At 44.1% G+C, this 17,277-nt stretch overlaps 2 protein-coding genes across 3 annotated transcripts; both read right to left on the bottom strand.

Moving 5' to 3' along the window:
- Positions 1 to 1,168: 1,168 nt before the first annotated feature.
- On the bottom strand, positions 1,169 to 2,886 carry LOC115824243 (early growth response protein 4). The gene is made up of 2 exons (XM_030788354.1): positions 2,727 to 2,886; positions 1,169 to 2,496 (listed from the first exon to the last, which is right to left on the bottom strand). The coding sequence occupies exons 1-2, from the start codon at positions 2,884 to 2,886 to the stop codon at positions 1,169 to 1,171; spliced, it is 1,488 nt and encodes a 495-aa protein (XP_030644214.1).
- An 8,161-nt stretch (positions 2,887 to 11,047) lies between these two features.
- mogs (mannosyl-oligosaccharide glucosidase) lies at positions 11,048 to 17,043 on the bottom strand. 2 transcript variants are annotated; one of them, XM_030788323.1, is made up of 5 exons: positions 16,956 to 17,043; positions 15,718 to 16,080; positions 14,756 to 14,979; positions 14,169 to 14,362; positions 11,048 to 13,432 (listed from the first exon to the last, which is right to left on the bottom strand). In XM_030788323.1, the coding sequence occupies exons 2-5, from the start codon at positions 16,064 to 16,066 to the stop codon at positions 11,662 to 11,664; spliced, it is 2,538 nt and encodes an 845-aa protein (XP_030644183.1). In that variant the 5' UTR covers positions 16,067 to 16,080; positions 16,956 to 17,043; the 3' UTR covers positions 11,048 to 11,661. The 2 variants fall into 2 exon arrangements, with proteins under 2 accessions (XP_030644183.1, XP_030644184.1); XM_030788324.1 differs by having other exon boundaries at positions 15,718 to 16,077; positions 16,956 to 17,027.
- Positions 17,044 to 17,277: the final 234 nt, after the last annotated feature.

The raw sequence follows: 17,277 nt of genomic DNA, 5'->3' as shown, positions 1-17,277 counted from the left end.
ATTTTTCCTGTGCTAAAACTGCAGCCTATCAAAAAAGGCCCCATTAAAAAAAGTGAAGGAAAAAAGCCATTCAGTACATTCCAAAGCATTCTTTTAGTCTTCCATTTGGACATTTGGATTCTACAAAATCAGTTTCTCCTATCCTGAGGTCTTTCCATCATTCAAGAGCACACATAGGAAACAATGTGATTGAGTTTATAAATAAGATCCATATAAAACGAATCAAAATAAAACAGCAAAAATGGAAATATAGAGAAACAGTTAGAAAAATACAAATTAATTATGAGCATACAAATATATTTATTTTTCACTCATGGATGATATGGTCTTCACAATGAAAATTATTTAACTGTTTTAATACAACACTATTACCATTCAATAGAATAATGGGGAAGGGGAAAGGGGTGAGGGGGACATACACACAAACCAAAAAATCCTAATCTTGGCACAAATGTACCACTTCGAGGTCAAAACCAAATATATATTTATCTATATATATATATATGTATGTATCACATTCACGTTAGAAAAAGAGGTCATTCTCTCTTCCTCTGCGAGGAACAATGTAGAGATTGTCTCTTATTACTGATACCACGTGTACATTAACATGCATTTTTTTAAAAGTAATATCACCAAACGGGTGGCGGCGACGAAATATAAAAGCCTCAAAAGCACAAAATATAAGTTCGAAAGAGAAGTATAAGTGCAATACATTCCAGCGTTTTCATTGCAGCGCCGTATTACGGCCATGGTTCAAGGTCGAAGTTGGAGCTGTTCAACGGTAAAGTGCTGAACTTCAGTTCAAAAGGTTTGTAGCTGCGCACCCTCACAAACAGTATCGTTTTGACAACAAAAAAACGCCAGCTTATGCAATGGTTGCATAGAGAGGCAGCAGCACGTATATAGGGTCCAAGGAGGCAAAGCTCGTTTCAATATACAGTCCCTTTTTTAAAGCAGACAGTTGCAAAATGGAAAGCGTTCTTTCTCGTTCCTCTCTGGATTTTGACGGTCAAACCAGATTACCTTGGTCCAACTATCACACCGTACACGCTGAGACGTAGGAACTTGTAATCAGTAATCAACTGTTTTACAAAGCTTAAATCTTCCAAGACGGAAATATTTTGACACCACGTGCATTTGACATCCTGCAGCGCGTTTCTCCAACATTTCATATGCCCTCGGGCAAGGAGAACGGCCAGGCGCTGATTACTTGAGGTTTGAGCTCCATTTTCTCTTTCTGTTTAAGGTGGACGCGGCCGTGTCGTTTCCTTTCATCACTCCTGGCAAAGCGTTTGCCACATACGTCACAAGAAAACGGTTTCTCACCCGTGTGAGTCCGGGTGTGAGTGGTTAGGTGGTCGCTTCGACTAAAGCTGCGCAAACAGATGCGACATTGAAACGGTTTGTGTCCGGTATGGATGCGGATGTGCCGGTTGAGCTCATCCGAACGAGAAAACCGCCGGTCGCAGTTTTCCATCGGACAGGTGAAAGGTTTCTCCTTTGCCGGACCGTTGGAATTGGCATTGCTCTTCCTCACACGGGGTGGCTTTTGAGCCCGTGTGTAAGTTTGACTGAATGATTCTGGCAATAAAGATGAGTAGAGAATCGAGTCTATGGTCGAAGACGTATAAGTGGCGTCGCACTGACTCGACAATGTCTGTAGTTCAATGTTTGGGAACATGGATGGCTTCAAAAGACTGTTGGATGAGGCATCCATGAGCGGGGCAGGATAGTTAAACATGGGGGAGCCGAAACTCTGGGAACAAGTATCTGTGAAGCACTGCTCCTGTTTAATTGTACCTTCCGCTTTGAACTCCATTTCTGGATTGGGGCAAATGGGGGAAAACGAGTCTAGAAGCTCCTTCACGTTCACCTGTTGGTCAGATGGGATGTCACTCGACATTGGGAAAGTCTCTGACTGGAAGCCCGTGTCCAAGTAGTTGTCAGGTTTACTGAATGCTCCCCATTCGTAACAGCTGCTCTCAAATTCGTTCTTCACAACCACTGGAAACGTCGTAGTTTCTGACTGAGGTTCTGTGTGCTCGGTTGTGGTGTGAGCGGGCGAACTGAAGTTCAGTTGCGATGGACCTGACTCTTGTGGCTGAGCAGTAGCTTGGGCGTCGGGGTAGCTTTGGCAGGATTGCCCTGGGGAGTACAGCGGGGGGGTGGCACTGCCGATTGAGCAGGAGGAGGCCTGTCTCTGCATTCCTGCGTCGCAAAAACTGCCATGGCCGCTGTCAACCGAAGGAGGGCTGGCATACGATGTACCAGTGGCACTCTGCTGAACTTCAGAGACGGGTGTCGTTGAGATACCGACAATCTCAGTGATCATATTGAGCAGTGTCTCTGTGCTGCAGGTTGCCCCCTGAGATGCTTCAACATAAAAGCTGCCGGAATAGGCGAGTGAGGAGGGGTAGCTTTCTTTGGGGCCGTGGCAGGAGTTGTAAAGGAAATCCGAACTGATTGGTTCAGTTTTGGGGGTAACAGGTGTCCCCTCTAAAAAGAGAGAACAATCTTACGTCATTAAAATGGCTTTGAAACAGCTCGGACGCATATTATGCATTAGTTATATAAGTGTATACGAACACGCATCACGCACTGTTTAAGAAATTAGAAGAGACGAAAAGATGGAGCATATTAATGCAAAGACATGATATCGCACAGCTTAAATTATCAATGCACGAACGAATTTATTAGACTACGTTGTAGTTGTAGAGAACACTTACCGTGTGAAAACTGAGCAGATGCTGTTTTCCTCTCAGCATCCATGAAAGCATCTTGGTTATCTTTCCCACCGTTAGTTTCCATCCCCAGGGAAGAGCTGTTACAATTTTCAAACTGAGGATAAAACGAGTCTTGAGAGTTTAAATCCATATTGTTGAGCATGTTTCCGAGATCGAGGTATGAGAAAGCTGCCAATCCAAGTGATGCTGTGTTGTATTAAAATACAAATGCAAGAATGTGTCCAGTCTGAGGAGAAAGCTCGTCAATTACGTCCGAAAAAAACCCAAACTTGTCGTCCTGTAGGGAAAATCTAAATAGGAAGGAATTCCCCTTGTTTTTTTCTAATACCTGCGCCCGCGTTTAGAGTGCTCTTGTTATCTGTTGCTGTATTTTCACACCAACGGCTTCCCTTCCATCGCCTTATATACACTTCGGCTGACCGATCGGCCCTCCTCCCCATTCATCGTCTCCAGTGAGAGGATTCCCCGCTGCGTGTCAACTTCATGCCCATATATGGACAGAGGATGTGACGGGCTTCCCCAAAAAAGGAGAGTTCATGACGCCTCAACAAGTCTCTTATAGCTATATGAGAACAAGGCAGCGCGAAGCTTAAGCAATATGAATATGTTTATGAGAAAATTAATAATCTGCATCTTTCATCTGACTATAGTAAAAGGCTATTCAGTGGAATGTACTGTAGTGTATTACTTGAAAGTACGATCTTCAGTCAATGTGCGCAGGCTGTGAAACCGATATTATGTTAGTATTTGAAATATTTTAACCACGACCTCACAGAAAAAATCAATCCGAGAAGCTGGAAGAAGAAAAAGGGGGAAAAAAAGCTTAAAATGAACAGAAAACTTAACATGGTAAATCTTAAACACAGAGTTATCTATAATGTGGAAATCAGTCTTAGGCTGCTTAATGATCCCATGAAATAGATGTTTTCTAATCAAAGGCAGAATTGAAAGACGAATGATGTAATTCAGGATGGAACTTGTGAGGAAATTAATATTTCTGAAAGGTCATTTGTCTCTCTACAGAATACAGGGGGGGAAAAACTACGACTTGGGCTGCCTATATATCACTCTTGAGTTTTATTTAACTGCAGATGTATCTTAAGCTGTCACTACTTCTGTTGTTTCAACAGTGATTGTTAATGAAGTCTGATGAGTTGAAACAAAAAAAGGAGATATCAAAATATGTTTATTATATTCAAAACACCGCTGTAGTGTCGTTAAACATGTGATTAAGTGACTAATGAATTGATAATACCGTCCCCTCAGGGTAGAGATTTCTGACTTGTTCGCTTAAAGGGCTTTGCTTTCAGACATTCCTCTAATTTTTTTTTTTTTCATGCACTGACCACGTCGAACTGGACAGACTAAGCAGTGGGTACTGCCATTCTGTAACTATAAAATTTTAAATCAAGCTCCTGCCCTTTCAAACATCAGGAAAATCAATAAGACCCCCCCATGAGTTCAGTGGTTGAACCCACTTGTTCACACGCTGACATTTCGAACAAAAAAGTCACCCTTATTTTCAGTAGTTCTGCTATACTGCCGCTCTGTCAAAATGTATTGCATTCAATGTCTGCACAGTCTGAATAGGCTTACAAAAGCAAAACAGGAAAATTAGATTTCAAGAACATGTCTATAAAGACAAATATTCGTTCCCTTGTTTGTCTGATTAGACAGTCATACGCTCCTATCTGTCGTGTTTCTCTGGAATGTTAGCGAGGGCGCTCGGGAAAACTAGCACCATGGAGAGCGCTGTACTTCAAAGCCTAGCCCTCAATCGCACATAGTCCCATTTGGTGCAATTGTGCAGTTCACTGACTGTAACGTCTCAACACGGAATTATGAGCATCTCTGGAAGACATAATATACTCCGACTTGAAATAGATCTATTTAAGCTCGCGTGGATGCTGTTAGAGGTTGTCTGTAACTATAACGCTACTTATTCAAAACGAATATGAATTGGGTTTCCTCAGTTCCATTGAGACAAATGCTAACTGATAACCATCTGAAAAGGACAAGCCGGGACATTGGATGTTCAGATTAATCTGAGAGATGCATATGCAAGCGCGCTCGAGCTTGCCTTTTAACATATGATAATGACACAGTCGAGCTCATTCTCATCGGTGGTTTGACATTCACCGGAACAAATCCTTTTACCCCGCAGTAATGCGCTCTTATTCAAGGGCCCCGTGTGTTGATCTTCGCAATGGTGTCTTCAAGTAAGACGAAATCTATTAAAAAAGGTCTCTTCTTGAATAGTTCACAACACTAAGACGTTGTTATGATAACTGCCGAGTGGCGCTCACCTCTCGCCTCTGCAAAATGCCACGAAGTTCAGTAATGGGTTTATGTAATGCCAGCACTTACCAAGATTATTACACGGGAGTAATGTGGTGTGGGTAAAGTGTAATAAGACTATCGGGCGCCTCTCCATTCGTTCAAATGTACCTCGAAAAGAAGTGTCGATTGCTTCAAATGGACTTTCATTTGGATGTCTGGATCCTCGCAGTATGACCGAAATCCCATATAACTCGTTTCGGGCTGTGATTTTAATTTGGGGGAAAAAAACTTTCAGTATGCATATAAAACAAATACAGATACTAAATTCATGACTTTGAACGCAAGCGATACATGAGAGACTCGCAAGCGTTTCATACTTATGAATAAAGAACAGCGGGGTTACATATAAAATCGCGCTTGTCTCGCTGTGATATTAGCATTTGCTTGGTACTATATAAATGCTGAGAGAAATACAGGAATGCAAAAACGACTCGAGGACTGTAGAGCATCCATTTCAATGAGCTTGTCTGGTATCCTCAGCTATTCCCTTCTGGAGTGCTATTACATGTTACCCATCTGTTCCTGCACATAATTTCATTTCCAGTACTACCACCCCAGTTTAATCATCTTAATCTTACCCATGTCCATTCAACTTTAACGCATCCAGTCTCCGCTCTAGAATAACACCATTAAGACGCTAAAAAATACTGAACGTCTCTTCTCTACTGTTGGAGACGGAGCGCTGTTAAATTGATGCTGGTCACATACTTAAAAACACTGTTGATATGCATTTACGAATGAGTAATTGGATCTGCAAACATAAAGCAACAAACAAACCTGGAACCCTACCAAGTGACCCTGGCTTTCATAATTAGAGCCAAAAGCTTTGTTGTTCACCGCTGTCTGTTTGAAAGTGTAAAATGCACCGTCATTACGGTCTCCGCAAAGACTGAGACCATAGGAGTGTACGAAATATTTAGCTTTGAGATTTGGTTTGACATTTCTTCTGTATGGGCATGATACAAACTTTGGGGTTTGAGAACAGCGGAAACTTTTTTTTTTTGTAACTGCAGCAAAGAGAACTCTATGCAAGCACAACAATCAGAGAAGATGCAGTTAAAAAAAAAAAGAAGAAAAAAAGAAAAGAAAAGAAAAAAAGAAAACATGCTATGGCTAGCCACACTTACAACAACTTCATTTAAATATAATATTTCGTACAATGTTCAGGGTTTTTTTTTTTCTTCTTTTGGTTCACGGGTTCAGGACGTTCATTTTGATAGTCTCAACACAGCTGAGATCACTTTGCAATCAGATGTACACTCAGGGGATAAGCAGATTTTTTTTTGTTTTGTTTTTTTTTTTTTTGGAGAACCAGAATGAAAGCCAGGGTGGTATGAGAAGAAGAGAAATCATCATACGCCCCCCCACACATCACATTCCTGCACCATGTCCCACATTACAATCCCCCTGAAGGCACCGGATGAAGGCTCAGCTCCATCACGCCGAAGGAACAATGGAGCTTCTAAGAAACCGAAAAAAGGGATTGGGAGAGCTACCATCAGAGAAACCTCGGCCGGAAACACAACTCGCTATAAATACAAGACTCTCGCCTCTGCTGCCAAGTCTGTTTTTTTTTTCTCCTCTCTTTCCTATCCCTAGCTGTATCTCTCCCTTTTTTTCTTTCTCTCTCCCTCTCTCTTTCTCTCTCTCTTTCCACGCAGGGTTATATACCAGTGCATGTAAGAGAGAATGGAGCGGAAGCGTGGTTCTTTTGAAGGAGATGCTCGACTCTCTCTCCCTCTCTCTCTTTTTCACCGTCCTCAAAGTGTGGGAGTGGGGTTAGGGAAGCCCGACGCTTTAACAGGGCCCCCATTTGCGGAACGGCAGGTTTCCCTTGTGTTCCAAAAATACACCCCTATTCGCCCACCCCTGTTCCCTGCCACCCGTCCTCCCCTCTCCGGCATTATAAGATGTTGGTGTAACACCGTTTTCTTCCTGATCGTGACTGCGGAAAGCTCCAGCGGTTCCCTGCCTGTCCTGACTCCTCCACACACTCCCAGAGTCCGACTCACCCCTCCTCTACACCACGCCCCAGCTAGAGTGTACTCGAGCTGCCAAGTTCTTGGACTCTTTCCAGCTACCTGGAGTTATCTAACCGTTACAGGTCTATGAGAAGCACTGGTGTCTCACACCGCCACACTAACGCGGTTTGAGTTCAGATTATCACAATGAGCGCTTACGTGCTTCAGTCCCCTTTCTATGCCCGTTTTTTTTTTTTCTAGGAACACATAAAACAACAAGGATGTCTATTTTTAATGAATGGCATAACAACAAGGAAATGCTTGAGCAACTCAAGGATACAGGAGAGAACACATATTGGTGGTTAAAGTTCACGGTATAACGCTTTATGCGACATTTTGTCAAAAAATCAAGGCATTCCAGAAGAAGAGATGATTGTAGGAGTCCTACTGGTTGATCTGAATCTCTCCACATGCAATAATGCAGTTGTCCAGTCAACTGAGAAATCTTATTTTATTCCCCTGCAGTTTCAAATGCTCATAACACCTATGTAAGTCACCTTTTGGGGCTTTAACACAGTTGATCCACGTTGGACAGCCATTTTTCCCTACCGAGTTGATGTCTGATTGCACTGTAATAGTTTGGCCCTCGTGGCTCTGCGCAGATTAGACCTCCTAACTCTTTGGCCCCCTTCAAGGTAATTCAATAAAGCGCCTTTGTGTGGATTCATCTCCTTTCTGATGCACAACCGCAAACCGTGTGAAAAGAACGAACCCCCCCTATTCAAACAAACAGATCGCTGCTTTTCTGAGGAAACAGACTAAGAATGCGGCGCCTCGCTTTTCCACTAACACAAGTAACTATGGTAACGGGCGCTCTGCATGGCACTGCTTGCACAGCCTCTCCAGAAATGAAACTGTTAGGCTAAGAGCGAGTAGGTAAAGACAAAAGATCCTGGGTTAGACTATTTATAGTGACGGAGCTTACATAACAACCACACAGGGCAGCGCTGGCTGAGGCGGCCCGGGTGTCGAAGCAGGCGGCGTGAGGTGCCGCGAGAGCGCGGTTCCTGAGAGGAAAAGGGGTCACAGGGAGCACTGGCCCCCACCGAAACTGAGAGAGCGAGGGAGAGGCCTGGAGGTTACACGGCTGAAGATGAGGAAGCCAAAAGGCCTACTGTGTGTGATATGAGCCACGGGGCGAAAGAAAGAGACAGAGAGAGAGAGAGGTAGATAGGAAAGGAGAGTATAAGAGAGAGAGAGAGAGGGGGGGGAAATATATTTGATTTCAATGGTTGTTTTGCCGCCGGGCGAACGCACAGCTCTGCATGTTCGTGCGTCTATCTAGCAGCGAACCTGAGTCCCATGGGATCTATGATGCCAGCCCGGAGCAGCGACGGAACGCGGCCGCACGCCGCTTGGCGTCACCGTAACGACAACAACATTGCCTCAATCTCAACTTGCTGAGGTAACAAATGTTTATCCGAGAGCATTTGTGGGGTAAACAATACATGCAGGTTTAGCCATGAGGCTCTTCTGAAAAAAAAAAAAACACACACACACACACACAGAAAACAAAACCATAATACATAAACTTCAGCTACAACGTCAATTCATGACATCACACGGGCGTATTGGCTGAAGGCCTCAGCTTCAGATGAGGTACAATTTACGAAAAAAAAAAAAAGGAAAACAATTTAACATTACAGTGAATGAAACCCTGTTATGACAGATTTGGCTTAATAACATTATCAGTAGCATACTCCGAAAATAGATCTAGAAGAGCAATTATCCACTTTCACAGCGTGTCATATTCAGTAACCAGGTACTGAAAGAGAGAGAGAGAGAGAGAGAGAGAGAGATTGACAAAACAGCTCCATCTAGCATATATTCACAGCAATCACATTCTCTGTGAACGAGGCTTCTCCTGACGCTCCAGGAACAGTTCAATGTGTCTTTTAGGACTTATTCACTGATCCAAAGAGCCTGGGGTTCTTTGAAGCATTAATTGCCCCATTAAGGGGGCACATGATGATGCCTCCAGATTCAGTGACTCACAGAAATCCCCCCCCTCCCCCCCCCCCAAAAAAAAAAACTGTTCGGACGAGTGGAAGATACACATGGACCCAGGATCTCATCAGTGCGCAAACAGAGCCACTCTGACTCATCTGCTCATGCCTTCGCATTTGATCTCACTAATGCTGCTTTGGCTATTATCCCATTTTGCTGTGAAAAAGGGGGTCTTTTGGACGGACAGACTATTGAAAGGAGGGGGGGGGTGGTGGAGGGTGGGGGTTGCGATAAGCATACTGAGTGCTATAGTCACACTGATCAGCAGCACATCGAAAAGGCAAGGGGAAAAAAAACAGCATTTCTGAAAGAGAAGCCTTTGAGGAGACATGAGGCTGTATTTTGTATGTTGTGTGTGTGTGTAAGAGAAGGAGAGTGAGTTAGTGTGTGTGTGTGTGTGTGCACTTGGCTCAGATCCGATCACTCCGTCAGTCAGTCCCACGGCAACTTGTTTGGCTGTAACATGCGGAAAGGGTCAAACTACTGTGTGTCTATCACCCACATGTAACCCAGAGGCACCGGGCTCCACGGCATAGCAATTGACGCAATTCAGCCGCTTGTAAGTGCGCGTGATGTCATTAGCCCCCGATTCAATGCCACACAGCACAACAATCCACTTGAAATGCTGCTACAGTGGAGACAGACAGCTGCTTTGTGCCCCCCCCCCCCAAAACAAACACACACACACACAAAAAAACAAAGCAAAAGCCTGCCATTCCACTACTCTCTTTTTTGCTATTTGTTTGTGTGATAATATGTGTAGTTTTATTAGGAATACACTCAGATGATAGTTGAATGATGGAGCTATTTTCTTAAGTAAAAAAAAAAAAAAGTTACTGAATAGAATTATAGAAAAAAAAAAGAATCTTGTGTGTCTTGAAGTGTAAATTCATACAAAATGGCCTTTCTAAGGTGCTTTCCTGAGGTTGCTGTCAGAGAGACACCCGTTTATAGGACTGTAACCTTACTGTGCAGAGCTCTGCCTTAAAATGATGAGATTCAAACTGTCCACATTAAAGTAAAAGATGAGGTGCCAATGCTGACAAGCCAAATAAGGATGGTATACCAAAATTGCGTTCTCCCAGACCGCTTCCAGAGTGTCTGAAAAGGTTTAGTGAGGGTGTGTGAAAAGGTGAGATAGACAGACAGACAGAAAAAGACAGTGTGTGTGTGTGTGTGTGTGTGAGAGAGAGAGAGAGAGAGAGAGAGAGGGTGACAAAGAGTTGTTACCTATGCTGCCGCCAATTCATTGCGCCCAGGGTCCTCACAACAACGACTCTCCATGGTAACAATGTGCAATAGAAACAATGCACCTTGGTGGACTGACGTCAGTCATCGGCCTTCATTTGGCTGTGCAGCATGACGCTGCTCTGAACTGAGTTCTCACTCACACACACACACACATCACTATTTCACAAACATCCCTATGTCGATTTCGTATATCTGATAATAAGCCTCGGTCTGGCCGGGCAGAGATACAACAGCTAACAGCAGAACTGTCCATCACTGTACAGCAGGTGTCTGCTTGGCATGTGGAGTACACGCTGTCGCACAGAGACACAGTGCGGGGCGTGTTCCAATTACATCCTACATCCTACATAGTGCACATACCTAATGATGTTACTGACTAATTGCCTTTCATTTATACACTGTGTGATAGAAGGTCTGTGGAGGTTAGAAGCAGACACTATGTTTATTAATACTGAAGAGGTTTTCTTTCGGCTAGCAACCGTTCACAAAAACAACAGAAAATTCTGACACCGAAGCGCTCAAAACAGAGCGAAAGGCAAATAATGTCCCAAAGTTCCTTCACGCGGCGGCAGTTTTTTTGTTCTGCCTTTTTTTTTTTTTTTTTTTTTTTTATCTGTAGGGTACAAAATTATCCAATCAGGCAAAGGCAAAGACAGATGTCGTTAGAATTTTAGATTTATTCAGTTGCTTATGTTCAAAGTGTAGGCCTAATACTGGAAAGAAATAAGCCACATTCTGAACTTAAAACCCTTGACTGAGGTTCAAACACTCTTGTTGGCTGTATGTGGGGAATTTTTGAACAATGTCCGTGGCAGGTTCTACCTGAGGATTAAGCGGTTCCTTTCTTTGACAGACGGGCAGATTGTTGACTTACACTGAATCATATGGACATTTTTCCAATGCTTACAGATTTGGAGTATTTTTTTTTATAAAGTTAAATTTACAAAAGTAGCCTATTTCATCATGTAATTGTAAAAAATAACTTTTTATCTTTGACTTGGTTAGACTGAGATGAGCTGTCTTCAGATGGATTACTAATTGAGCACTTACAAAGACCACAAATACACCTGGCATTTATCTTACACTGTGTGATTGAAACCTTTTTTTTGGTATAAACAACAACAGCAACAAAAAATTTACATTAAAATCTCGACCCATTTCAAACAAATATTTCCTTTTTAACAATAAGCATACCCATTATTCCCAGTAATTATCAATACTTCGATGAAATTTTGATAACATTAAAATAGAACAATGGCACCGTTAAGCAATTTAATTAGCATAACTGTTAGCACAGCTCAGTACTGCTCAGCCATCATTAAAACTGTTAAAGCGGACCAGCCAGTGAAAGGGTGGCTTCCCTGACCCCTGCCGGTGCTGTCATTGTACTGCTCCCAGAAATATCCAGTTTCCACATACTGTCTGTAAACATTGTTGATAAGGTTAGTCCTGAGCTCTTGATAAAGGGCATTTGCCTTCTCCCGGTATGGCCCTTCAGTGTTGCCGTAGTGGTGCAATGCCCTGACAGCCAGGTAGTTGATGTTAATCCAGATGGCTCCGCGCCAGTAGGGGGCGTCATGCTCCGTGTTGCGCTTCATGTAGAGAGGGTCTGTGCGGGATAGAGAACGCAGGCCGTAAGGCGTCCACAGTCTGTCGGGATCCCTAATGTCCCGCAGGATGTGTTCCAGCTTGGGCGAATCGGGCACCAGGATCTGCAGCAGGAAGGGGAACAGGCTAACGTAGCCAAACGCATTCACATACTGTAGCTTAGGTCCCCTGCGTACATATCGCACCAATCGCGTCACAGGGAACTGGTGGCGGGGCTGGCCGGGAGGCACGTAAACTTTCTCCTGTTGCAAAGACACTGCTTGGGTGTGGTTTCCGTAGTCACAAAAGGCACGCAGGTTCTCGGACCAGTGCAGTTGACTTAGGAGGTCGTTGTCGCTAAGGGTGAGGTGCGTGCGCTCGTATTCCTGGTGTGGCTCCCCCAAAAGACGAGCCACACTGGCCATGATGCCCGATGCCCAGGCCATCCAGCAATGCAGGTCAACGTGTCTCTCATCCGTGGAAGGATGCGATGCCCGTGGGTAGTCATCCAGCCCGGAGGTAAGGGTCTTCGGATTGAGGAAGAGGTTGGTATCTTTGTCCCTACCCCGCCATCTGTAGGAGTTAGGCAAAGGTCCAGTCTGGGTAGTGTTATACCACTCGAACCACGACTGTAGCCTGGGGTAGAGCCTACGCAAGAGGGGCAAGGTGTCCCGGGTGGAAGGAGCATCCGGCTGGGCTAATAGCTTCTCCACAAGTTCCTGCAGGGCCAGAAAGAACGTGGGGGGGTTGGCGTTCTCGTTGTGCTGCACCACAAACTCAGCCGGGACTTTGCTGCGAGCCTCGTCACCCAAGATCTGCTCACGTGGAATCCAGCCCTCAATGTTAATGAGGTCAAACCAATGGGCTATGGCCTCTCGAGTTACCTGTGGGTCCCACTTGCTTAGGAGAAGCTGGTGGAAGCCTTCATCCCATAGGAAACCTCTGGGAAAGAAAGAACGGGACGGCACAGCGGTGAACAAGGCAGCCTCGGGGTACAGGATAGGGTACTCGTTATAAGCTGACTGAACAACCGACTGGCCGTGGAAGTATCCCATCCCACCAAGCATGTTACTGAGAGCTGCTTTGCTGAACTTAATCTGTGCTGGGGTGAAACCTTTTCTCTGAAGGCCAAACGTAGCCTCAAACTTCTGGTCAAATGCCGCCTTCCTCTTCTCCAGCTCTTCCGAAAGCACCGAACCAACCAGCTGATCAGGCCGGTCGTAGAAACTTCCGGATTCAAAAAGAACTTCAATCTGAAATGGGGTTTGGACGGTCACTTGATGGACCACAAAGTCGCTTTCTGGCCTCGTGTCTTGGGCCTTCTGCTGATGCTGGTGATGAGGAGGCTTGTAGGTATCCACGGCGATGTACGGTCTCTTCTCACCGGAGGGCGGATGAAAGACAAACCTGCGGCTCAGACTGTTCTTAACTATGTCCGTAAGCTTTTCGAGGCCAGGGCTCCTGGTCTGCAAATAATTATAGCTGAGAAAGAGACACACCACAGCCATAGTTAAAAACAAAACGGACTGGACCATAACTGTCCTTTGTTTTCTTTTTGTTCTTTTCCTCACACCTCTGACTCCAATGGCGAACAGTAACAACCCGGGCCTTTGCATGTTTTGATCATCCGGCTGTCTCTCTGGCTTTTATTCTGATCCCTCATCAATCAAAACACAGCAAATCAAAGCTGAGCAGTATGGAAGGCAACTGGCCACATCTTGGCACCACAAATGAACAACTAGGAACTTGTTTATGTTTTGACAGCTACAAAGAAATTCTTTTATGTGTAATATTTAATTCTTCTCTCATCACCATATTCTAATTTTAACAATAACTAGCCATGTATAGAATGCACCTGACACGTTAACTGTGGCGAGCGGACAAGTGCAAAATTATTCAACCCCCAAAGTTTAGGATAGAGTCCGAACTGGATCAGTTAAGATGAGAGTTCTTGTCAAACATTTGCGTTGTTCCCCAGTAATCTGTGCATTAAAGGTGAACTATATCAAACGAGCCCTTATATGGAAACTGTGACCAATAACAGGCAAGTGAGGACTAAACAGTAATCACGGAAGACTTGTGTGTAATTACGTGTCTTGCTTTTCATAGTAAAGGTTTATACAATATCATGTGAAGATGTCTCATACAGTTTACATCACACAAAACAAGGCAGAATCAAGATCCGGGCATGTTTATGCGGCATGACCGCGGTCTATACCTGGCGTATTTGTTGCCGGCAGCCTCCCCAACGGTTGGCTTGCGGAACGTGATCTTAAAATTGCCAAGCTCTTCTGAGACGCCTGTGACGGAACCCAGGCGGTTCTTGTCCTCCACGTGCGCCTGCAGGGAACCCTGCGTGTCTGTCGCGACGTAGAACATTAATGAGACGACGGGAGGCTGTGGAGCAGAACTCTGGAGAAACACATACGGGCAAATGGGTTAGCCCTTCTCAAAAACATCAACAGCAGCGAGGCATGTTTGTATCTCCGCACAGCTAAAACGCCTGACTGCACAAAGGATATCAACGTTTTGAGAATCTTTTGACGAACTCAAAATCGATTTATTGTTGCCCCTGTGTTTCCGAATAAAAAAAAAAACAGAACAAAAAAACCCCCCATCTCAGAACATGAAGAGGATGTTGTAAAACAAAAGTCTTTCATTTGAATAAATGCAACTGGTTCATCATTTTGGCCCGAGAGCAAACGTTCAGTGGGAGATCAATCGAAAGAGGAAATGAATAAACGTGGACTCACAGGACGAACAAGAGCATCATGAAGGTTCATGAGGGATCTCTTCTCCACTTACATGCTGTTTGGCTGTGATCCTCCACGTCCAGTCTCCGCCGTTTTCGCCTCCCATGCGCTTGACAAACTCGGTGGTGAGGATGAAATCGCTATCGTGGATCTCCTGCACTCCGAAGCTGAGGCCGTCGTGCATCAGCCAGCCGTAACCATGGAGACGGTCCCCCTGCTCGCAAGTGTGCCTCAGGTTCACGTCCAAGTCTGAGAACTGCCGCATCCACATCAGGCCTGAGCGAAAAGACAGACACAGAGAAGGCAATGAGCCAAGACTGCTTAAAAGGGAACACATAGAATAAACAACCTCCTGACAGAGCGGAGTGCCGCATGCGGTGAAAAGCTATTCAGCCATAGCTCTCGGATCAAGGAGTCCTGCAGGCTCCAGACTTTGTTCTTGTGTCAACCACTAGATGTCACTGACAGGCTGATGGATGCACACACCTGTCACCTGTTACCCCACTCAGAGACATTTGGATTTGACAGAAAAAAAAAACCCTGACATTTTGCAGTGCAGGGAGTAATAAAAGTGATGAAGAAGCTGTAATGTGAGGAAGAATGAAGTTTTGTACAGCTCTGTCAGCATTTGAATTAGAATCTATGAACGTTTACATTTACATATTCATTTACCCATTTGGCAGATGCTTTCATACAAAGTGACTTCCAGGACAGGCACAATACAAACCTACGACGTAGCCATGAAGGAGCTGCTTGTGGCATTAGTGTGCCACTGGAGTATTGGACCAGATACAATTGCAAGAAAAGTTGAGGGTGAAGTAGGGGAGTGAACTACAGACAATCACAAGTCAGTCTATAGCCCAATAACATAAAGTTACTATGTACCTTCTGACATGAAGTATCACAAACATAAATGCTATGTAGTACCCATCATAGAGGGAAAGAAATCTACATCTTAAGTAGTTGCACATAGAACCGTACACACAGAACACGACATGGGTAAAATATCCCTACCTGTGACAACCGATCTCGGACTTCTTGTTTTCATGCCAAAATACACCTGGGGCCTGTAGGAGCCCCAGAACCTTTCTGGGGCCACAGCTGCACTGGTACTGTTGGCATCCAAAACGTGGGGGGAGGGGTGTAAGGTCACCACTCGTTTCGCTAAGTAGGAGCGCATATACAAGGCGTAAAAGAACCAGATGAGGCTGAAAATACACAAGCCAATGGATATGTTGATGAAGATTTTGCCAACGTCAGTTTTCTTCTTCTTCTCTTTGCGGTGAGGGGCAGAGGGTTTCTTCTCCTCCTTTGAGTGGGGCACGCCATCACCTGTCAGTACCCTCTTCCTCTGCCTGCCCATCCTTCCTGAAACTACTTTAACACCAGAAGGAGACAAAAGTCATTTGGTGATACTGAGGGGAGCAAGAGAGCTCACCATCTGAAAAATGCATATGAGAATCAATCGAGTGTGTGTCAGTTATCTTTTTAGGAAGAGTAGCGTGGCGTGTTTCACGCGCTGACCAAAAGATATGAGCCGTAAAACTTGTAAAAAGAAGGAAAGATGTGCTAATAAAAAGTAGAAGAAAAGAGAGTCAAAATGTCACTTAACAAGCTGAAAGTGTAGAGTTTTGCATTATCGAAGGAGATACAGAAAAAAAAATTCATAAACTTAAGCAAAGCAGAGTGAAAGAAAAAAAAAATAGCATATCCACATATCATATATCACAAATACAAACTACACAAAGACATTTAGGAGTGGTACGGTCTTGATAAAACAACCGTCTTGAAGGTTTTGTCGGTCAATGGATTCAGATGCCACAAAAATGTCTGGTAAATGTAAGAAATAAAAAAGCTTGACATTTGACAAGTAGAACAGAAGTGTTCATTCATTTCAGCTTCCAATGTCGATAGCTACGACAGAATCTGGAAACTGAATGAAAAGATTTGTCGCAAGCAGAAAGAGGCTAGGCCAGTTGCCTAAATAAATGAATGGTATTATCTGTTCAGTGTCAAGCGGTTCAATATGATTTGTTGTTTCAAATCCAGCATTGTGGGAATTCAATTTTCAGCGTCTGTCAGGGAGCAGTCTACTGACACGGTAGCTAAGCTAGCTAGCAAATGAATGGTTTTGGGCAAAATCTATCGCACACGCCGTTTAATGGACTCAAAAACTTATTGAGAGTTTAAACTGAGTAATGACACGCGATCTCTGTAATGCAAAAAGACAACGGTGGTTTGGGTGTCATTACCTTAAAATTATGTCAATTCTCAGCTGTGCATTATCACCAGGTAGATGTCTAGCGTAAGCTACTTCCTTGTCGGCGTGGAGGCTGCCCGTTCGGTATGAGCAGTGACGTCAACTGCGAAACGTCAGAGGTTTATGAATTTCCAGAAATAACCGCTAGGGGGACGTTTTTGCAAAATAAGAGTTCTACATGTCCTACTCGTTAGGAAAAAAAAGCAATTGAAGTGTTCTTTTAGTAATTTTCAGATATCATAATCTTAAATTGTTAATTTCTTAGAACTGAATGAATGGCTCAGAAGAAAACAATGACTGCTTAGTATTTATAG

The sequence above is a fragment of the Chanos chanos genome, chromosome 11 (assembly GCF_902362185.1).
Source record: "Chanos chanos chromosome 11, fChaCha1.1, whole genome shotgun sequence".
Lineage (NCBI taxonomy): Eukaryota > Metazoa > Chordata > Actinopteri > Gonorynchiformes > Chanidae > Chanos > Chanos chanos.
The sequence above is the reverse complement of the archived record's forward strand: the minus strand, read 5'-3'. Positions and strand labels throughout refer to the sequence as shown.